Genomic DNA, 23,724 nt, shown 5'->3' with positions numbered 1-23,724 from the left:
GTCAGTCCGCATGCACCCTTGTGTCTGCATTCTCTAAACTTTTTATTTCTGACAGTCAAAAGTGTAAACTTTAATACTGGATACTTTTTTTATGAACACACATTCTTCAAAGTTTTTTTTCTGCAACAAATGTATATAATAAAAGTCCTAAATCATATGCGTTGATGCAGTGCTTATTTTGTCCTTTAAAATGAGAAAAAGTTCACACAAACGTTTGCCTGCCATGGTTTTTATCATGCAGATAACCAGACACTATAAAAACAAATCTGTTAAACCACGGGTCACAACGTGGACCGAGTCATTGAAAATACTGCAGATTAAAAAAGACTGAAGGAAGATTTATAGGTTAAACAATGCACTTTATGATGTGGCATTTATGTTTATAAATGGCACAAATTATACTATTTATGCTCTTTCCTTTTTAAGTCCTACAAAAAAAGACAATCCATTTGACCACAGTAGTTTTAAGTAGATCTAAGAGAAAATGTGAGGTTGTGCAAGCACACATCCTGGAAATACTTTCACAAGTTGAGGTTTGTTATGACATACAATTGTTTCCTTAATCACTGATGTACACTGAACTGCTTAAACCTCTTAAGTCATCCGTTATCTAACACCTGACCAGTGCTTGGTTTAGAGAACTTCTTAGTGAATAAACACCTCTAACATCACTGCTGACATCAGCTGTCCCAGTCATCTATGTTGGGTCAGGAAGGGTGCACAGATAGGACCCTAAATAACCCCTGACCTCAGTGGCCCAGTGACCTCAGTCTGCAGAGGTGAGAGAGCACCTAATTGTGCCATCCACGGCCTCAGGGCAGAGCACACATGTTCCACCTACACACCACGAACCCATCTGGGTCTGTAGTCACTTACCGACATTTTCTACACGTTGGCAGTCATGACACAGCAGACAGGTCTTCTTGAGAAAATGCCGAGACGCAGTCCAAGCTTGTGTTTGTTGAGACACAAAGGTATAACAACCTACAGTTTGAACAAATTACTAAATCTTGCTTAAGTCTACCTTTGAATCCAAATCAGTTTCCCAACATTGTGTCTGTTTATACCTTCATGCGTCATGACTTGAGTGACTCATGTGTGGATCACTGCAAAGAAATCTCGTGGGGAGTTTTCCGTTGCTCCAAGCTGCAGAAATTTGGTACTTTTTGATGACAGCATGCTTTATGGTAGCCTTTGCATTTCAACACCTCCAAACATTTTTTATTTTGGGGGGTTTTACGAGAGTAGTTGCATCTTTCATGTTTTGCGGAGAGAAGATGTTCAGAAACTCGTGTTACTTACAAAACAAAAGTTTCTTGGGTTGTAAGTAAACCTCATATCATTCTTGACACGCTGCTTGACAGCTTCTAGCCGACAATTTGGGAGAGATTGCCGCGGCTTTTAAAGAAGCGTATGTGCAGAGAGCAGTTCAGAAGATTTTTGATGAGCCCCGTGATTGCACTGGTTTACATTTCATTCAGAGAGGGACGTTGAACGGAAAGTAGCTCGATCCCAGTTGGGTTCAATCAACTTGGAAGAGAAAAAAACAACTCATCTGGCCATCAAAGCAAGGCCATGGACAGAGACAGTGAATTATGTGAGGTTGTATTTACATAACAGGCTAAGTCAACTCAAGGATTAACCGGTATTAGAAGTGGGGCTTATTGGGAGCTCTGGTGGAGACAGTGGAGGGACAGGGAAGTCATTGTTGCTGAGGCTAATCTCGGGAGCTGCCGCTTACCTTTAGCGAAAGCATGGCTTTGTGCCACCATCATGGAAAAAATGAGCTAACGAAGCGGGTAGGCCTACAGGAATGTCGTGGCGCATGGAGGAACAGAAGGGGAGAGAAAAGGGGAGAAGAATAAGAAAAGGGGAAAAAGAAAAGGAGAAGAAAGGAGAGGGAGAAGGGGGAAAAAAGTGAGGCTGTCCAAACAGAACCAGATGCAGGAGTGTGGAGGCTCGTTTGATCTCTGTCCTCATAGGCTGATTGATGTTGCACATTTCATTTCCTTGTCAGAGTCTTGACATAATGTTTCACTAAACACTCAGGCCCTACTCTCGTCTTCGTTTTATTTCCACAGGGGTCATAATTAACCCTTTCTGGAGCTGAAAATAGATCATACACATATCAATATATGTCTATATATACATTGGCTTACACGCACACACAGGTGGTAGCGGTGGGGGGGGGGGGGGGGGGGGGGGGGGGGGGGGGGGGGGGGGGGGGGGCTGCTTGGATATCAAAGAAGTCAGATGTATTGTCTGTTTCTGTCTCTTCACCATATGGTTTGGTCCTGACTGAAATACTGCACTGAAGAGCAGCCATGTTGAAACTTTTGAAGTTCTCTCGGGAAAAAAAGGAAAACAGTTTCTTTAAGTTCATAATGCAGTCAATTCAATTACCGCACCATATTCTGAAAGGTCGAAGAGTTGGGGTGACGTACTCAGCTGGTATGACCAATCATAAACGATGCGTCTGGAAATCCAAACTGGCTTGACAAAAGGAACTAATCATTACATTCCTCCTCACCGTCACCCCGGGAGTTTCTTCACCCTCCTGGTTGCTGTTATTGATGTTAGCACACAGCACACTACACCCTCCTCCACCCCATACCCACCCTTTCACGGCTCCATCCCTCCCGAGGAGCCTATAGTGGCACAAAGGCAGACATCTGGGACCCATTTCCCCCCTGGAGAAGCCCTTCCTGTGGGGTATCCACTTAGAGGGGTTCGGGTGGGGAGGTGGAGGCATGGTATGTGGGGGATGGTGGTGATGGTGCTGGGTGGGGTGAAGTGGGGGGGCTCAGGACAAGAGGTGTGGATGACATGCAAATAATGAAAACTGTGTAAGGGTGTAGATTTTCAGGTTAAAGGCTCAGCATTTGACCATCAGTGAACACAGAATCGAGTCTTCACCTGCCATTTGTAGTTGGCGAGCAGATGGAACTGTTTGACACACTGGGAAATACGCTTATTCACTTTTTGTGCTGAGAACTAGATGAGTTGATTGATGGCAGTCTCGTTTCTGTCTGTTAAATATGAAGCTGGAACTGATATTTGTTTAGCTTAGCTTAAAAACTGGAAACAGCTAGCCTGTCTCTGTCCAAAAACCTTTAACTGACACTTTTCATCTAGCTTATTTCCGTTTTACAAAAAATCAAAGTGTAGTTGAAGTTGTAATTGTAGGTGGACTTTGTTACCTTAGCACAGAGGCTACCTGGTTTCCCCTGTTTACGGACTTTGTGCAAAGCTTACCGGCTGCTAGGTCCAGCTTCATACTAACCATGCATCCAGACACAGGAAGTGAATAAGCGTATTTCCCAGAATGTCAAACTATTTCATTAAGTGTTCTCATTAATTGATCTCAAATGACAGATCCAAAACTTAAAGAGGTTACATACAAAACTGAGTTTTTGAGAATGTGCCAACAAAGCAACACAGAAACGTGTTTATAGAACTTTTAACTTATAATATATATATATATATATTATATATATATTATATGACTAATAAGCCAACATGGACAAGAAGTCCTTAAAGGCCCTGAAAACCAGTTTTGTAAATCAGCTTCTCACTATGAATGATGTGCTCTTACACAAAATGTTTTGACAAAGTTGGATCAGCTTTGGGTGTTTCGCATGAGAGATTTCTGTCTGTGTTCCTCTGGGCTCCGGTGGAAGAAGATGATATCTGTGCACCATTCACAGTATTTGAATCAAAGTCAAAAACGAGTTTTTGACAGGCCACGGTATTTCCAATCTGATCTCGAGGTGAGACTGTTTTGTTAGATGTTTATAGATACCTTTAACGTATGTATTTTTTCAAATGTAAAAGTGCAACACTTCCCTCCCCCGCTGCGTGCAAGCCTGTATTATTCTTGTTTAGCTGTGACTTATCTTCTCGTATTAGAACGTAATTTATCATAATATTTAGTGCTCAAGCTTCCTTCAAATGTCCCTGCTTTCATGTGCAATTTAGCCAATATCCTGTTCTGGCTCTGATTACAGTGGTTAAGTGCTGGGGTTCGTCCATGGCACATTACAAACAGTCCCAGTGGAGCGCACAGCTGAGCTGGGGATACAGCATGCTGGGCTGGTGTACACTGAGCAGCAGTGCATAAACATGGCTTATTCTGCGACGTCCAGTGAAGAAGCAGTGCATGTTGGTTAGGAGCAGACATCCACTGTGTGTAGTTGAGACCAATTAAAGTACCACTTTCTAATAAGACACTCCTTTTTTAAAAGGTTTTTAAGTTGTAGTAGCTTTATTAATGTGAAAATAATAATTTACAAATGCTTTATTGATCCATTAAAATCAATTAATAAGAACTAATTTGGGGTTGCCAGGTTGTGACAAACCTTTCTCTTTGGTGATAATGCAGTTAAATTCCTAATGAGTTATTCATTAAATAAGATTTTGGACCAAATAATCCTGCACCGCCAGAAGGTAAGTTGTCATATGGTCCAACGAGTCACAGCCTGGCAACCCAAAGGTTTTTATTATTAATGGTTTAAATCTTTTCTAGAAGGCCTTACTAAGTTAATGTTAATGGAGCCATTAGTTGCAACACATAAAGCCATTTTAAAGGGTGCCCTATTAAAAAGTGGCATCCAAGTTTCTTGGTCACAGAAACAAAGGACATACATTAAACATACAGTTAAAAAAAGGTGGCAGATGTCAGATAACACTAGATGTGTTTGTGTGCCTGGTGTGAGTGGGAAAGGTTGCTTGAAGGTTGCATCACATCATGTCCATATGTGCAAGTAGCAGGTCCTATGATCTTTGCGTGTATGTGATAATGTGATACAGGGGCAACACAAAAGGAGAACAGTTCGATAGTAACTTCTATGTGGATAAAAAGGGATTTGATCTTTGCATTTCTGTTAAACCCGTTACTATACATGACATACATGAAAACACAGTTTATTACAGTTGAAGTCCATAATGCTGACTCCAATCAGCTAGGCAGAAAGACGCTGACGTGATCGAGCACTATATATAGCAAATCAACACATGAAAGTAATTTTTGCTGCCGAGTCAGCTAATCAAATTCAATGTGTTAGGCTCCCTTTCTTTGTAAACACTAATAAGACTTGCTGAGTCAGCAGATCGAGGCTGACCATGTGGCCACTGGGGGTGGAAAATCCTGTTTCAGCGCGAACTTCAGAAATGAGCATATCAAGCCACAAGACTGATGCTTACAGGAGAACTTTTTAACAACGACTGTGCACCTGAACGCTGACAACAAAATAGATGTACGGTGATGAGGCCCAATGACAATATAAAATCTGTATATTTACACCAATCCAATAGAGAGCCATTGATACAACGGAAATCAAACCCACTGTCAGGTGAAATATAGATACTCTTTCTGCAAAAGTTCCTTTGTTTTGATATATACACCATCAGCCTGGGCAACAGAATACCTTTTTGACTCTCTACAAACATGGTTCCTTGTAAGAAAACCAAAAATCCCACTCCACAAATCAGTTTGAACATAATTTTTTCAGATATGCCTGTCAGGGAGTCAAACGTCACTGTCTCCAAGCTCACACTTCAAATTCTGGTTACTGGAAGCAGCGTCAACCTGGGATCTCCTGGATTAGGCACTATCACGCATCCACTCCTTTCAGATTTACAGCAAAGCACTGTCTGCAAGGTAGAGAGGAATGCTCCGTTTCTACAACAGAGCTATTGCATTAGAAATATCAACAGAGCCAGCTTCAAAGGGGTGCGCCTTCACATTGAATCAATCCCTACTTCCATTAGATTAGATGAATTCACCAAAGTTACATTGCGCTAACGTTTCTTTATGGTTTCCCAAATCCCTCGTTCTGGTTCTGGTTCCCCCTGTGAAGCCACTTCAAACAGCCTCTGCCATGGCATATCCCTTTGTGCTCTAAAACAGCAAATATGTGTCTCTCTAAAATGTTTCAGATGCGAGCTCGCAGTGGTCCCAGAGGCACAGACAGCATCGCACTCAGAAACACAAGAGTCAGAGGAGGAAAAAAAAGTGTAAAGGTAGGGCATCTACGCAACAGGCAGGTCTGGAGGGAGAGTCTCACAGACTGATGGGTGATGGGAGGAGGTGATAAAGACACACAAATGCAGAGATAAAGGGAAAAAGAAAGGAAAGGAAAAATCAGATAGTGTGGGAGAAATCCTGCAGCAGTAAATCATTGTGGTAATAAGGAGAGACGGGGGGGGGGGGCGCGGCTGCAAAGGTCTAGAAACATATGTTTCAGTTTGTAAATAAAACAGTAAATTGCTATGGATATTGCTTAAATATCTGTGGGCTTTGTACCACGCTTTGCGGAAGTTCCTCGGAAATCATTCTGGGACTGCCTTCTTAAAATGCCAAAGCGGCTTCTTAATGTCAAAGAGGCCATCTGGTTCTCGACCAATTCAAGATGTTTGCTTTTTATTTTGCTTTTTTCCCCTCCTGATGCTTCTTTTTTTAGATCAAATGCTTTTTGTATTATTAATACCAATGTTCATATTTCACAATGAAACTGTTAGCCAGCACGCATCACAGACATAAGTCTGCAGTAAGCTGTGAATCCCTTTTATTATGGGTGGAAAGTAACTAAGTACTTACTTACTCAAGTACAATTTTGAGGTACTTGAGGTACATAAGTATTTCCATTTGTGCTACGTTGTACCTCTACCCCTGTAATAGGGGAATATGAAACTTTTTACTCCACTACATTTATTAGAAAAATATAGTTACTGGTAAGAGCAACATTTTGAACATTAGGAAAACTTGAATAAGATGCATTGTTATAGATTAGATAAACTAGAAATGCCAATACAAAGAACGCTGAAAGCAGTGCTGGAGGAAGTGTTAAAATTACAGTAAAAGTATTTACTTTTACTTTGGTCAGTACAAAAACCCTGCACTCAAAAAGTAAAAGTACAGAAGTATAAGCAATAAAATGTACTGAAAGCTATTAAAGTAAAAGTATGTGTCAATGTTGTAGTAATACATTACTGGATTATTGATGCATTAAGATGTAAGCAGCACTTTAATGTTGCAATTGCTCAAGACTGAGATAATTTTAACTATACATTTAATCTGTAAAAATGCATCATATCTTGAAAACAGACCATATATTTGCAAAATATGAACCGAAAAAGTAACTAGTAACTACATCTACTGAAAAATACATGTGAAAAGTGCAACATTTCCCACTGAAGTGTAGTGGAATAGATGTATAAAATACACAAATAATGTTCAAGTACATTAAAATTGTACTTAATGTCTGGCTGACAGATGATAAATATGGAACCCTAAAAAAAAGAGAAATCTGCTGTATCTACTGATTTTAGAGTACGGCGAGAACACATAAAACATGTCAGAGAGTAGACAGGTGGATGCTCATAAAGATATAGTTTGTGTCATTCTCATATAATTCTGACATAATCTGCTAAAAAGGTGTGCATGTGTGTAATGCAAAGGAATACTTTCCCCTGTAGGTTGTTTGCTATAAATTTTGCTTTGTTGCTCTTTAGTACCTACTTGTGCAGGATGTTTAGGATAGCTGTGTTATTTGAATGTATAAACTTTTGTTTCCAGCCTCACCACACTCTGCCAGACAGCCAGTCAACACTTGAGACAACTTCCTTCCTTGATTTGGGTAGAAAGGAGTCCCATAATTGAATAAAACGAGACCCTCCCTCTCTTTACATACCACACAAACACACACACACACACACACACACACACACACACATACAGGTTTTACAGGCTGGTGTATAAACTTAATAGGACGCATTTAGTTCCAAAGCCCCCAGCTTGCTCAGTGGAAAGTGAGCCGGATTGTTTTTCAGTTTCTTAATGTCGAAGTTTATAACGGCCAGATAAAAAATGTTGCCATGGTGATTTAACCACAACATCGCAATTACCTTGATGCAATGAGACTCTGGGGGCTTACAAACAAACCAGTGTAATGCAATTAAGATATAAGTACCACCAAAAATGTCCTTAAAACACAGAGGAAGGATGCAGGAAAGCAACAAAGTGAGTGAAATAATGATAGTGGCTTCTTAAGGATCAAAGTTACTGATACTTCTAGTAAATAATTAAACACTGTGCCAGATTCACTTTCTTTTATGCTGCAGGATGGATTCAAGAGACACATTTTTTCCACCAGATATTGTCCTGTAACTGAATAACTTAATGAGTTATAATGCACCCAACACTGATAGCATGGTAATAATTCAGTCACATATTTTTCAAATCAACTTCAAAGTCTTTGTATCAGGCGGCTGCTTTAACAAAATCATACACCAAAAATGATCCGCACCCACCCCCAACTCTCCCTTTGAGGGACAAAACAAAAATGTGGATGGGTGGAATAATTGCCTGACATCAAAGTGCAGGTTATTGACCTGCATTTACTGTTGCGATTGCAGTGCTGAGAAGTGTTTTTTTCTTCCTAAGTGTGGCTCGGGTGGGTGGAAAGAGTGGTTCATTCCTCTCACGGCGCAAATCCCACTCTAATGCCCAACACTGACCCCCTCTGACCCGGGCCTAGTGGGAAGAAGAATGTGTAGTACCTTCAATCTGCCTCTGTGACACTTTCTCATGTTACATGAAAGTCACAAGGCTTATGAAGAAATAATAATGTTTTTTGCCTTTTAATTCCTTTGCAAAGCAAGAAGGAATTCAAAGCTTTGGAGGAACAGAAACTTTAAAAACACACACACATTTCTTTTTTTTAAAAAAAAAAAGAGGAACAGTTAATTAGCCACTGACATTTCTATTTTCAGATTTGATAGCAAAAACACACCAATGCACAGACAATGTAAAAAAAACACATTTTATTAACACGACTCTCAGGCAGATTCTTAAACAAACACACTCTCACTACATTCACTTAAGTGATGCGTGTGGATACACAACTAACATGGTAATGTTCAGGGACAAACATTTAAAGGAAAATAATCTCATTAATCAACAATATAAATGACAAATGTTCAGATGAGGACAATATAACATAAAGCAACACGCATGCGCTTTAGTGGTTTCACTACTGTCATGAATTCAAGCCATAATTGAAGCCTATAATATTGATATTACAGTTATTTACATTTTTGTCACACTAAGAAAAATAATACAAAAATCATTCTATACAATAAAAATGCCCCTTCATAGTTCAGAATATATTGAACCAGGACATGTGGTGCTTATTTGGGATTGCCTTCATGTTGATGCTGCAGGATTTTGGGTGACCTGCCCTCTGCAAGACCCTGACATGCATGCTCTGTTTAAGCGGCGCTTGGATGTACATCAACTTTGAAGTGTTGTATTGAGCACAGGATTGACGCCTTGTGATATGCAGATTTCATTAGTTGTCTCCACTGTATTCGCAACATGGGATGGAGGAAAAAAATGTCCGTAATGTAATGTAATTCACTGAATCAGAAAAAAAACAGAAATAAATACAATAGGTAAGATGTAAGTTGGGCTGTAAAGCGCACGGCACATGGCGATGAATTGTTGGAAGGGTGTTGCCCTCTGGTGGCTACAGTATGAAACTGCAATTGATAATTACCACTGAGGAGGGTGTTCACTGAGTCATGGTTAAAAATGATTTATTTTGTCATGAGGAAAGTGTACAGAAGTATGACTAAGCAGGATGCTAAGGAAGTGAAAGTGTAAATCTATTGAGGATCATAGAAAATAGGGCTGATTTGTCTGTAAAGTGGCCAAGTCAACAACAAACCCTGTTCACATGATGAAAAAGAGAGGAGAGAGGAGTAACTAGGATCAGGGTGCTCGTTCACAACACAAGAAAGTATTTCAACTTCTCCTCTGATTCCTCTTATAATGTCCTGCATCCTTTTTGGGCTGTGACGCTCTCAGGCTGGGAATCCAGCACAGTGAGTGTACTCCAAAGTCTGTGTAGTTACTGGATGTTTAAGTGCCGTTAGAAGTCACTGAGGATGCTGATATCGGCAAACTCTTTGCGGTAGCGATGAGCGCATAGGGTGAGCAGGAAGGACCACTTGAAGCTCATGAAGCTCCACACACATGAAAGGTAGAGACTCCGAGGGTCAGTCAGGGCTTTGGGAGGCAGAGACACAGATTAGGTTCAGACCAGAGCAGTGTATTTTTCATATTCATATTTCATATATTCATATTATAATGACGGCAACTAATGAGTACAAAAGTTCTTCCCTGAAAAGTGAAAAACATCACACATTTATCAAGTGACGGCCTCCCACTTACTGCGATTGACAGCAACTCTAAAGTGATCACATTATTGATCACATGTGCTCTGAGCAGGAGATAAGGATTTACTCTACTGATTCTTCCATAGTAATCAGTCTTTTAGAAAGACAGCATAGTATAATACTCTGCAAATACATTTGTGAAGTTAATCTGTTCATGTGATATCCTCACTATGTCCAGTAACAATATATTTATAATGTATAAACTGGGATTAATCAATTGGGATAAAATAAAAAGAAAGTGGCTGAAATACAAACAATAAGAACACCTAACTGGAGCAGGAAAGAAATAACACTACCATCCATCCATCCATCGTCAACCGCTTATCCTGCGTACAGGGTCGCGGGGGGCTGGAGCTTATCCCAGCTGGCATCGGGCGAAAGGCGGGGTACACCCTGGACAGGTCGCCAGTCCATCTCAGAGCCACACATAGACAAACAACCACTCACGCTCACACTCACACCTAAGGACAATTTAGGGTCGCCAATTAACCTAGCCTGCATGTCTTTGGATGGTGGGAGGAAGCCGGAGCACCCGGAGAGAACCCACGCAGACACGGGGAGAACAAGCAAACTCCACACAGAAAGGCCGGGGCAACCGGGGTTTGAACCCACGACACTACCCTATTTCTGAATTATACAAATTGCTCCAGCTAACATATTATTGTACAATCGCTCCAGAACATGTCTCAGAAGGTGTGTAATAAAATTTGTTTTTGTACAGAAGCCAACTAGGATCTACTCTTAACCAAGTGAAGACATCTGGACCTCTCTTAAATTTAAGAGCATCTTTAACTTGTGAGAATTTAGATAAATGGCTTAATTATTCAATTCTGCAAGTAAAAGTAAATGATTTTTACTTTTATCATTCACTTTAAAAAAATCACTTTCAGGGCCGCTGGTTGGCTCTCCACTACAACGTGTGCCCCACATACAAAGGCTGAGTCTGACCCATGGCCCGTTGCTGCATGTCATCCACTCTCTCTCAACCCCACATATCCTATCATAAATAAAGGTGACCCAAAAAATATCCATCCATCCATCCATCCATCCTCTACACCCGCTTATCCTGCTAACGCAGGGTCACAGGGAGGCTAAAGCCAATCCCAGCTGACATTGGGCAAAAGGCAGAGTACACCGTGGACAGGTCGCCAGTCCATCAAAGGGCACCCAAAAAATTTCTTTAAAAAAATAATACTAATAAAAGGTACAAGGATGAAACCGAGAGTTTCCCATTATTGGTAGCCATGAGGAATGAAAAATGCACTGCATGCTGCATTTTATGTCCAAGGAATTTCTTTGACATTGTCTTAACTGGACCAATTTCCCTTCAAGTTGTCAAAGGGCATTCTAGGAATTGAAGGAAATCTGAATATGAAGTAGAACTAAAAGAGGCTCAACCAATTGCCTGATTTATCAGGTCATCCAGGTTCTTTTATGTTATTTTATCTGACTTGTCCTGAGTACACCCCAGTATATTAGGTAAAGAACACTGTGCACAACAAGCTATGTGAAACAGGAAAACTTACACTCCTTGTTCTTGATCGCAACAGACAGGAAGGTGATGAAGGCCACGACTGCCAACAGGGAGAAGAAAACACCCATGAAGAAGAAGAACTTTAGGCCCTTAAGCCAGGTCCTCCAGTAGTCCTGCAGGTACATGATGTGAGTCATCAGGGCCCAAAGTGCCAGCACACCTGAGGGACACACACGACCCACCCAGTTAGCTTTCAGAAGAATTAAATCACTTTTTAGAAAGGATGCTGGTGGTGGTTTCTCTTTTCTTTCTTTATTAAAGCCATACTAGTGTTGCATTGTAATGCTGTTGCATTAAAGGCCTAAAAGTCCTGAATACTTCAAATACTGCATTCAAAAGCTACTTTATACTACTATTTTATACCAAACCCTAAAGACAAATAATAAGCAGACATGGACGTCGTGAAAACGCTTATGTGAATGTTAGTTTAAAAGTCAGACATTTGTAAAATAAATGGAGACCACTGGCAGCTGATATGAACTGATCATATGTTAACAGAAACAGAATATGGATGGTCATGAACATATGGTGGAATATCAGGGGTGATTTTCAGTGCATCATGACACAACATTTTGCCAATTGCTGAGTCAAGAAATCACACTTCTTTCTTTATGTTCCCCTTGCATTTTCTTACAGCCACAGTGTTGTGAATCCCATCCCTACCCCAATCCAACTTTCCCCCAACAAATAACCTTCCCGGAGTCTGAAACTGTAACAGAAGGAACTGAGCTGTGGCCAACCGGACAGCCGCACAGTATTGGTGTTTCCAGTGAAGGTGGGTGCACACAGTGTTGAATGCTGGAGAGTGAACACTTCAGTTTTCCCAATACTGCGATGATGGACATGTTCATGCATCATGTTTAATTTAGTTGGGGAATAAATAGGATTTGTTATATCAGTGTATCATCAAAGCTGCCAGTAAAATAATAAATAAAAGCTTTATTTGTATAGAACTTTTTAATACAGGTAGCAAAGTGCTTTACATCAACCAAAGTAAAAAATAGACATGTCCAATAAAAATCACACACATTGGTGTGCAACGACTAAAACATAAAACAAGTCAATAAACAATTAAAGGAAAAATAAATGGCGCATCACACGTTGAAAGCAATTTTGCATATATGAGCCTTAAGAAGTGAGATGAAACCAGGAGCTAGACTGTCCCAGACGGTAGGTCCTTTAGTTTTTAGCCTAGACCTTGGAATAGTTAGCAGCGCCCTACCAGAGGATTTCAGTCTGCATCCTGGCTCATAAGGGGATAAATGCTCAGAGATATATGAAGGCACCAGCCAATGTCTGTCCTTAAAAGTAAGAAGAAGAATTTTAAAATCAATCCGAAAAGAAACCAGCCAGTGCAAGGATGCTGAAAGTAAGGTGACATGGTCACACTGTTGTGCAGCTAATTAAAAGTCGAACTGCAGCAGTGTGTCAGGGGATGTTCAGGGCTCACTAATCTTCATTGAGTGGAACGATGACAACAATGCTACGCTGACAGACTGGTGGCAAATTAAAGGAAACCAACATAAAGTGACATGCCATATTAACAAATTCAGTGTGCCCTGGCATTGTTTCTACAAGTCTACTGGAGGGGTGGACAACAGTCTTTCAAAAGATATATCTCTGTTTGGTGTTTTGATGATGGTGGTGGAGAGCACTGTCTAACACGTCGGTCCAAAATCTTCCATCTGTGTTCAATTGAGTTGAGCTCTTGTGACTGGGAAGGCCACTGCATACAGCACTAAACCCTTCAGTGACCCCTCATGCACTCCCATAAAGAGAAATGTTTCATCATAAGATAAAGGCGATCACTCAGAACAACTTTGTATTGATTTGCAGTGACCCGTCCTTCTGAGGGGACAAGTGGACCCAAATCATGCCAGCAAAATGCCCCCCAGTGCATAAAAAGCCACTGGGCCGCCTCACTGTGGGGGTCAAGTATTTATCTTTATTATAAAGGGATTATGCACTGCATGGATACTATAATATCGCTGTCCGTGTTTTTGTCGACAGACTGTTCGTGCTGACAGTCTGATCACGTCCCGCATTGGGGTGGCTGTGGCTCTGGCTCAGGAGGTCGAGCGGGCCGGCCATTAATCCGAAGATCGGCGGTTCAATCCCGGCTCCCCAAAGCTGCATGTCGAAGCGTCCTTGGGCAAGATACTGAACCCCGAATTGCCCCTGGCGGCTGTTCCGCCAGTGTGTGAATGTTAGTTTCTGTTTGAGCACTTAGGCTCAGTGTGTGAATGGTAAAGGCGCTATACAAGTATGGTACATTTACATTGACAATCAGATTCTCAGTCACCTAAGCAGTTGTTTTCACACTAATGCGTGACGGACCACAATTTCTGACCCTATTTACTTACTGATGTCTTTCCCATAGATCTAAATGCAGATGTCACTGTAGTCAAAATCAGAATCAACTGGGCCTGCTCAGCATTTGTATACATGCCACATGCATTACACGTTTGAGGAAGCATCTGCATTCGTTATGGGTCTCCACTCATTCATTTGGGTTTTTCCTTTTATTTGTCTGTATGATTATTGGTCTTTTTTTCACCATCTTTAATAAAAATCACAAATGAGCCCAGACAAGTCAGTTTGATCTTTGGGATCATACCACACAGCACACACTGTGAACAGATGAGTTCAGAGGTTGTAGATATGGACTTGAAAACCTCAACAGCGGCTCAAAGGTCAGATTAACGGAAACAACGCATAACCCATTGCATAACTGTGCATAAATCCAGCTATCTCTTTTGCTAGACTGAACGACTTCTAACATAAAATCGCAAACCTGTACCCAGTGTCATGAGAAACTCCACTGTAACACTTATAGTGTAAAATCTGAACCCCACTTAGAAATTACTCCAAACTAAACCTTTTACTGCAGTAACATTTACTCTACATTAATACCAACCATATGCCTTCGGTTTTATGTGTTGTCGTGTCTTCCAAGCAAACTGTGGTTTCTGTTCATTCAACTACAATATAAAAATCAGCTTGCAGACTAGAACTGAATGACAACCAACGGCTGGGAAACACTAGAACACACTTTGAAAATTTGTGTTAAATAATATAAAGTATGGTTGATTTGTATGTGAAATAAAAATATCAGAGAACTGCTAGGTCCTTGGTCCTATAATTTCTATTATTCTGAAGAAAGCTGCCACAATCCCCCACAAAATATGTAATGTGTGGTCCATGTTTTCATATTTCTGCACTTTAGAATACATTCTTTATCTCCAATGTTATAATTGGCTCCTATAGCAGTTACTTAACCATTTGGTGGCATTTTAAGTGAAAAGTTGACCCTTGTACACACGACAATTTGAACCCAGATAAGGACAATTAATCTGCTCCAGGATATACTGTCCTTATATTAAACGATTAATAATTTGCCTTAATTGAATGAAAATGTTGATCAGCTCTGCCCTTCAAAAACAAGTCTGAGCTGTGATCTCTGTCGCTCATCTTGCAACCAGTAGGTTCAGTAACTGGGGCACCTTCAGCCTGAGGAGGGGGTCGCTGGTGTTTGGCTGAAGACTGGAATAAAAACATGCCAGGACCCCTATGGTTTACTATAACACACGCTAAAAGGACACTGCACAGACAGACACACAGAGTTTGTGTTGACTCTACCTGACAATCCTCCCATGGCTCCAGTCCACGGCTGTCTGAACGCGATGTTCCACACCAGGAAAGCAGAAAACCCCATGAGTGTACCAAACGAGGCATAGCCGATACTAACGTATGTTTTATTAACAGCCATTATCACGAAAACAAAGGTGGTAGCAAAAGCGGCGACACAAGACGAGAGCAGAGTGTTAGCGACAGACTGAGGGCAGCGAGATGGTAATTTCAAAACAACTGCATCCGGTTAAAGTGCAAAGTATCCCACGCGGACAAAATGTGACGAACTGTGTGTGTGCTGCTGACTAATGACTGTCACTTCTCGTTGTCTTTCTCTCACACACACACAGGGTAAGTGTGTAAAAGTGAAACATGACAAAGCGTTTCCCATGAGAACAGAGTTTTTGTATACTACCCTACGTCATTTGATATTAACCAGAGACCCTGCTGAGTGACTACAGCGCCCTCTGCGGGAGCAGAAGAAAAACAGAACATGTCGACTATTTCCACATGAGCCCTTGTACTGTACGGTATTATGACCATGAGATTGGCTTTACCTCATTAACGTTTGGGGTGCCACAGACCCCAATGCTTACTCTATGTTTAAAAATAATATTAATAATCGCAAAACCAACCAATCAACCAACCTTCAAATATTTTTTGATGGTGATAAAATCAGGAAATTACCATAACACCTATTTGTCATGACACCACATAAGCAAAAGATTCAGGCTTTATATGAAGTAATAAAAATACAGAAGTTATGCTTCATTTTCTCTCATGGCATTCTGAAACATGTCATTAGTTCAAAATCAGTTCATGAGACATTCTTAAAAACTGTATTTAAGTGATGATCACGCTGATTTAAACTATCTTAATTTGTTTTTGAGCTGAGCATAGAGACTACGAGTGTATTGAAGACTAATGGTACTTCTTATACTGCAGCATACAGCAATCAAAAACTTTACCGAACATCAAGCACACGGGAGCTTAAACAACTAGAAAAGGCAACATTTTCGTGAGAAACTGACATTCCTGCAGAGTGGTGCAGAGAACATTCTACTCCTCAACATCAGCAAAACCAAGAAGCTGATCGTTGATTTTATGAATAGGAAGCAATGACACACACCGCTGTCTACATCAAGGGAGCAGGTGACAGTTTCAGGTTCCTGGGAAACAACATAAAGTACCTGACTTGGTCAGCTCATGTCTCCGCGCTGGTGAAGAAAGTGCAGCTATATTTCTTAAAGAAACTCAAGAAGGTAAAATTCCCATGCAAAGTTCTTGTTAACTTTTCTAGAGGAGCAATAGAATGCATCTTGATTGGAAACATCACAAGCTGGCATGGGATGTGTACGGCCCAGGACAGGAGGGTTAATCAAAACTGCTCAGATCATTGGTAGCAGCCGTGTCATATCTGTGAGGTGCCTGCAGAGCCCAGAAGATACTAAAAGACAGTACCCACCCAGCCACAGCCTGTTTACCCTGCTGCCGTCTGGAAAGAGATACAGAAGGATATGCTGTCGCACCACTAAACTACCTGAAAGGGTTTGAAGTGTCAAAGTGTAAGCAATTGGCCATTGGCATGGAAGCGGTGAAAGCAGTTAAACTGACAAAATCTGTCTTTATTTAAATGTTTTTACTTTTCATTTCAACATTCAAACCTTCTGATCGAAGTCATTCTCTGTTAAAGGACATTACCTTTGTCTTACCTTAAGACAAAATCTATGCGAGCTTGTGCTCAGGGGAAACTAAGGTAGTAATGTTCAGCGGATTAATCATTAATAATCTTTACGGTAGGTGCAGCCCTAGATCACGGCTGCTTTGGAGAGTAAATTGCACACTGGATCTGGCTGTCTCAACAGTAATTTCAAAGTAAAAGAAAATAAAAAAAAATAAAAAAAAATGTCTTCATAGCTACTGAAGAAAATACTTGAGAGAATGAGAGAAATCTTACACCAAAAACACAAACGCCCTCTTGACTCGACTAAATGAAACAAATAAGATATCTAGCAATGCCAGTACAACATTAGTGGTCAGAAAATATCACATTCAAGTCTTTTGCAATCTGTTAAAACTCCTTTGACCGCCTGAGAGGAACAGCATGTAGTTTATGACAGAAGTGTGACCATGTCATAAAACCTAAGCTGTGACAGTTTAAAACAGACTTGGCAGATAGTAATAGAAAAAGAAATCAGTCAACTTCTTCTTCATGGTGTTGATGAAAACAGTGTCTCGGTAGATGCGTTGGACAAGTAGGTCTTCTCTGGAGAACACCAACAGATCACACCACGATGTGCCCGTCACCATCATCTCTGCTTGGATGTGCCAATAGTACGAGTGGTTTTTCTTTAGTTGCAAGACCCCGTCCTTGAAGACCAGGAACCCGCAGTCGATGAAGCTCCGGGAATTGATGCATTTGATATGCACAAGCCCAAAATTGGGATTCTCATTGGGGTCGTACACCAAACCGTCAGGCTGTGCCCCCAGCCATGGAGCATTCGGATGGACAACAAAACCGCAGGGGGACCAGTTAACAGACAACTGTCGACAGTATTCCCTAAGTGCTTCAGCCTTCATTTCCTCATCTACCGGAGACACCTTGTATTTGGGGAATCCTTTCTGTATCTTGAATATCAGGTGATCTGCATGGCTCCGTCCTGGTTTAAGCTTGCAGATCTCCCTGAAACGGGTGGTCAAGCGCAGCTTACACATCTCCTCTACTAGCTCCTTGCATTTGCGTGTAGAGTGCTCCAGACTGCGTGCTGCCTCCCAGGTGATCTGCATGATGTTCATATGTTCCTGCTCCTTGGCGTTGAGGGTAGGAAGAGCCAACACTGGCTCCAGCGCGTGATAAGACAGGGGAAGCAGCGGTCGAGGAGGAGCATCATCATACGTCTTGTAATCCTGACTTGATGGCACAGGGCACTGGTAGGACAGGGGGCAACCTTTCGGGACTTGGCCGAAAGCACAGTCCACTAATTCCACATCCTCTGTGAGGCCCATTTTTGTTATCAGAGGCTTCTTGTCATCAGGAACATCCTTGTAGGCTTCAGTGAGCCTTGCCAAAAAGGACTTGCAGTCAGTTGGGGTGGGGACAAAAGATTTGTAGGGCATCATCCTGTATGAAACAAGTCAATATCCTTAGCTTTGTATGCAAACAGGTAGGACTGCGTCAAGATAATTGTAGTCATTCGAGTGTCGCCATTCTTACCTTGGTAATTCTAGCATGGTTTTCTGCAGGGAGCGCTTTGACTTCTATTTTGCAGCAAGATTTCCACCCAAGAAAAGAAACACTCATTATTTCATGCTTCAGCTGTTAAAAACAACACATCCTATACCGATCGTTCAAGATGATTCAGTGTTTTTGTTTAATACTTTTCCAGGATATTTCCTCCTCAGACCTAAAAACTAATATGAATAATATTTTGAAAGTATCTTTTTGCGGTGGTTTCATTTGATCGAGTAAGAGCTCAACAACGAGACCAGGGAAGAGTTTGAGAAAAAGTTATACTGAATTAAAAAGTTAGAACAGGAAAATCTGGATTCTTTGAGAGCTGCTTATGCCAATGTCAGAAATTTCATTTGAAAAATGTTACATACTGATTTAGCTGTGTGGTTTTGGAGCAACCTTATGGAAGCGATTATAAAATTAAGCACTGAAAATTTGATCTTATACAATTTACTCTTTACATTTACCCGTAGGTTCAGCTGCCAGCTGCGCCTAGAACACCTATTACAGTTCATAGTAACCTTATCATAAAGTTGCATGTTAAAAACTCATCTGGCAAAATTTAGTTTTCTGCAGAACATTTTGCTCTGTTTTGTAATTTCCCAGGACTTTCCCCGTGGCTGGAAGGCTGCATTAACATTTTTTTCAGACACAGTTGAACGCTGCAACAAACTCTGCACATAAGCTGCAAAGCACTATTTCCTCTAGACTGATCTATTAAACTTAGAATAAATCACTGTATCTTCAATTTAGCTTAATTAGTAATTCTAATCACATGAGGTCTTAAAAATGCTTACTTTACACCATTAAATTTATAGTAATATAAACAGGAAAAAGGCAAACAACCCTTAACATTTGTGTCATTGATGAATTGTATTTCTGATAAAAGCTCAACTACATAACTGTACTTTAACTAGAAAAGTTTTCTGCCCCAGCAGGTACACTGTTTATAAATTCTGTGACAAAACACTCACAAAATCAAGGAAGTGGCGGTATTTCATGACTGACTGGTGACCAACACTGATGTAAGCCATGTATTATCTATAAATCTGGGGAATAGACTTGCCTTTTTCATTAACTTTTTATTATGGTTTTGAGCTTCTTGACTTTCACACGTGCCGTCTTCGCTCCTTGGTAGCTGTGGGCAGTCTGTGACTGCCTCGGAGCCCAATGAGAACCAGTCCCCCGGTTCATAATTCGCTTCGTCACCTGAGAGTGTGAATGACGAGTCGGGGTTGAACTCTGCCACATTAACATGGTATGAGTTAGTGATGCAGGGCATGTTTGAGTCGTCTTCTTCTGGTTCTCTTTTCACACAACTGTCTTGGGTAACGAAGTTATCAACTTCCCTCGGCCCTTGTCGTTGTTCTGATCCCGAACTTATGTCATATTCAATTTGCTCTTCTTTCAGTTTCTTAGGCTTCGGCTCTGATATAACCAGGTCCACCTTGAGCTCAGGGGGCTGCTCTCTGACATCTGTGGTTGCTCCAGTGTATTGACTAACATCTATTGCGGAGAAAAAGAAAAACACCACAATATTTACTGACTATACCTCTCTTGCTTCACATTGGGTATGAATAGATAAATAAAAGATAAGTAAAAACACTCACTATGCAAAGAGTGACAACAGGGTTATATTGATAGATTATTATTATTGATGCATTTAAATGTTGTGGCTGGTCAACGGGAAGCTCATTTGAAAGAACAGGCAGGTAGGCCAGCCAGCAGCCACAGATAATGGAATTTTTTAAAGAGCTTTTGATTTATTGATAGCGGTCATGATGTAAAGAGAATTTCAAGAAATATAACAAAAATGTTTCTGAAATAAATTGCCTACCCGAGCTTTAAGTAGAGCACTTAGTTATATTTATTACATAGATGTGTTGCGTTTAAGGTCACAACACAAAGCCTTTACAAGCTACAACGCTAAATCAACTGTTCACTTCCTTAACTTACAAAGCACAACAAACGACAAACAGCCACATCTAACAGTTAACAGCTTTACTTCAGACATAAAACAGACCGTGTAACGTTAGCATTAACTTTAATCTGAACATAACAGCACGGGCAACTTTTAACAGCTAAGTTAACAGTAACTTAGCATTGTTAAGGTACATTATTTAACTTCCGTTCATTAAGTTAGATTAGCTAGCTAGCTAGCTCCCATTTTCAGCAGACACACACTCAACTCGCACTGCTGTAATTAAACAACTCAGGTTACGTTGTAATAACTAACGTTAGTCGGTTGAGATGTGTAAGTTAACCAAAAGTGACACACCTATCCTGGGTAACTGTATTTCGGGGTTGAGCACCATGTGCAGTATGTTCCGCAGCCGTTTGTTGTCCTCATAATACGCCTCCACAATAGCTTCAACTTCTGCAAATATCTCCACAGCCACGTTAGTAAAGCGTTCAGTTAGAAAGTTCCGAAACTTCTGGTGCCTGGTATTGGACATTTTAAACACTAGTGTCACAAATAAGTATTTTAAGTTCTTCTCGACTGCTGCGAATAAGACGCGCGCACAACCTCAAAAAACAGCCGGAACATGAAAGGAAGGACTTCCGCTGGGATTTTGGTGTTTGGCAGTCAAGCTTCACATTAGCGCCCTCCTCATGGCGGTCCGTGTTAACAGGATGTTTTATGTCGTCTTTAACACTAGTCCCTGCTCCCAGGTGAAAAAAACCTGCTCCAAATTCTCTCAATTTCTCTGCTAATCAGCCAAAAAAAAAGTAGTATTTTGACCTAATGCAATTATTGTATCAATGTAAATCTTTTTATATAGAGTTTTAGTTTGATTTATGTATTGCTTTGTCCCCCCCCCCCTTTTCTGATCATATGTTCTAATTTATCTGTACTTTTGTGCCCCTTGTCTATGTTCTGTATTGTTCTGTTCAACAACAACAACTACAAAAATGAGTAGGTATATGTGTGACATGAGTCCCTAACAATATCCAGCGACTTCTTAATTGTCCCTAGCAATGATTTTGGTCTAAAAATTAAAATATGACCACTGTTTCCCTTCGCATCTAGTTAGTGTCTGCTACCTTCTTCAGACCCCTGGTGACCTTATTTCTAAAGAGCTCACAGTGGGAAACCAGCAGTGACACGCCCTTGGTCCATAGACTGCTTTATAACCATTTCTATGACTCATGTGGTCGTCCACAGCAGTATATAACCATATTATGTAATGGATTCTATATAGGACAATTTTATATATAATATTGCAGTATACAGGCAATATGATATACATTTAACACACACTAGAGGTCGATTCCATTGAAAATGCAATAATATAATGATAAAAATTCAGTGCAGGATTTAAATACAAAAATAATCACTAAAAGATTTTTCTATGTTTTCAATGGCTCAAAGATTGAATAATAAGAAAACAGGCCTATGGCATTAATCATGGGTTGCCTGGGGACAAAAAATTACTTTCGGTCCTGTAGTGACCCCTGGATCCCCTTAACATATTTGTAAATTTGGACACACAACAAGACAAGGCCTTAAGATCAGATAATAATAAAGAAAAAGGGACTTATCATTTCAGTAGATCTTGTAATTTATTGGTGCATGTTTTCAAACAAATAATGAAATTACAGGATACTAAAAGACAGTGAACCTGGTGCTTTCGGGGAGGCAGGTGCCTTGGGCAGTTGCTTAGTTTGCCCAGTTAAAAATCCAGACCTAGTCAGAATCAGAATCAGAATCCCTATTATTGACAAGTAGTAGGTTTACACGTAAAAGGAATTTGCTTTGGTACATTGACACATGACAATAAACTATAAAGAAAGATGAAACAAATACTGTAAGTCAAGAAGCATAAATAGAAAATAGAACATTAACAATAAGATATGAAAACTTATTATAAATAAAATAAGTACAATATTACATATGATTTTGTGCAGGGGTGTGGAAAATATTTATCAGGGAATGTGGTAAGATTCACAGTATGAAGTTTAAAGATTATTTGCATTGTTCCACAAACTGTTTCAGCCACTCTCCTCTGGCAGGAGGCTGCAGTCCTTCAGGACTAAATCAAACCAAACAGTTTCTTCCCATCTGCAGCTGGCCTCATCAACAAGGCCCGGGCCCCCACCTGACACTGACTGTCATGCTCCCCAAACTGCCTCCCTCTTCCTCCCTTGAGGGGATCTGGTGCTGATGGACCGGGAGTCAGAGAGACATGTTTCCCCATCCTCACACGCTTCCTCCTGTTAGACAGGAAGTCTGTGATCCACCTGCAGGTGGAGTCAGTCACACTCAGATAGCCTGTCCTGCAGAAGAGGATGGAAGTTTTGAAACAGACTGGCACATTATCGGCACAGTGGTTCAGGATGGATGGAGAGACAGAGTCTGTCACAGCTGCTTCTTGAAAAGACTGTTGAGGTCCCCCAGACTTGTCACTGTGTTTGGGGAGGAGGGGGCCTCTGAGGTGGGCAATTGCGGAAATGCCAAGGCCAGGGCTGAGGTGGATGGAGTCACGGGGGATGGTGTCAGCACTGTTCCATTGTCTTTCAAAGGGATAGTAGAACTCATTCAGTTCCTTGTCCAGGCAAAAAGTAATTAATGGAGTAGGGGACTCTAGTTTTGTTGTTGTTGATGTGTGACCCCTCCTTCAGACAGAAACAGTCGCTGGTTGAGAACTGGTTTTGAAGTTGTTTAGCTTCTCTTTCTCATCAGTGAGTAACCATGCTGATTGAGGGGACGTGTTATATCCTACTTTTTCACTTGGATGTTTGGCCCTCACCGTCCAGAATTATTTATATGCAGAGTTGGATACTACAAGACTTTTTTCACATTCATCTGACCCTAACCCATCCAACCCTATGTTGTAAAATGATAAATAAATCTACCTAGTACATTTCTCTGTGCTCATGTAGTTTGTAAGCCATCGGTGGGGTCCAGTATACAGCTCTCCAGAGCACATACACTGAGAATGTTTTTTTCGGTGTAGAAGAGGGCAGGAGACATCTTGTGACCGGTAGTTTCAAACAATCTTCAAAGCACTGATTTTCTGTCTTGATACATGTCCGATGGATGTTAAAATACCATGACACCTGCTGCACACCAAAGGAGGGCGGTAAT

The 23,724-nt window shown here is 40.8% G+C and overlaps 2 protein-coding genes across 2 annotated transcripts; both read right to left on the bottom strand.

Moving 5' to 3' along the window:
• Positions 1 to 8,808: 8,808 nt before the first annotated feature.
• LOC123987496 (heme transporter hrg1-A-like) lies at positions 8,809 to 15,793 on the bottom strand. The gene is made up of 3 exons (XM_046076451.1): positions 15,413 to 15,793; positions 11,766 to 11,933; positions 8,809 to 10,069 (listed from the first exon to the last, which is right to left on the bottom strand). The coding sequence occupies exons 1-3, from the start codon at positions 15,540 to 15,542 to the stop codon at positions 9,933 to 9,935; spliced, it is 435 nt and encodes a 144-aa protein (XP_045932407.1). The 5' UTR covers positions 15,543 to 15,793; the 3' UTR covers positions 8,809 to 9,932.
• A 1,214-nt stretch (positions 15,794 to 17,007) lies between these two features.
• On the bottom strand, positions 17,008 to 21,232 carry LOC123956974. The gene is made up of 4 exons (XM_046029551.1): positions 20,914 to 21,232; positions 19,702 to 20,141; positions 18,618 to 18,661; positions 17,008 to 18,524 (listed from the first exon to the last, which is right to left on the bottom strand). Exons 1-4 carry the CDS (start codon positions 21,089 to 21,091, stop codon positions 17,561 to 17,563), a joined length of 1,626 nt encoding a protein of 541 aa, XP_045885507.1. The 5' UTR covers positions 21,092 to 21,232; the 3' UTR covers positions 17,008 to 17,560.
• Between the last annotated feature and the right edge of the window lie 2,492 nt (positions 21,233 to 23,724).

This window comes from Micropterus dolomieu, linkage group LG18, assembly GCF_021292245.1.
Source record: "Micropterus dolomieu isolate WLL.071019.BEF.003 ecotype Adirondacks linkage group LG18, ASM2129224v1, whole genome shotgun sequence".
NCBI lineage: Eukaryota > Metazoa > Chordata > Actinopteri > Centrarchiformes > Centrarchidae > Micropterus > Micropterus dolomieu.
Note: the sequence above shows the minus strand (reverse complement) of the source record. Positions and strands in the feature narration are given on the sequence as shown.

Excerpts from the sequence above, each read along its gene's own strand:
- LOC123987496 (XM_046076451.1), bottom strand. The coding sequence starts at position 15,542 with ATGGCTGTTAATAAAACATACGTTAGTATCGGCTATGCCTCGTTTGGT. Across the intron at positions 11,934-15,412 it reads AGCCATGGGAGGATTGTCAG|GTGTGCTGGCACTTTGGGCC; the intron begins GTAGAGTCAACA and ends TGTGTCCCTCAG. Across the intron at positions 10,070-11,765 it reads TGCGATCAAGAACAAGGAGT|CCCTGACTGACCCTCGGAGT; the intron begins GTAAGTTTTCCT and ends TGCCTCCCAAAG.
- LOC123956974 (XM_046029551.1), bottom strand. The coding sequence starts at position 21,091 with ATGTCCAATACCAGGCACCAGAAGTTTCGGAACTTTCTAACTGAACGC. Across the intron at positions 20,142-20,913 it reads AATACAGTTACCCAGGATAG|ATGTTAGTCAATACACTGGA; the intron begins GTGTGTCACTTT and ends TCTCCGCAATAG. Across the intron at positions 18,662-19,701 it reads ATAAAAAGTTAATGAAAAAG|AAGTCAAAGCGCTCCCTGCA; the intron begins GCAAGTCTATTC and ends GCTGCAAAATAG.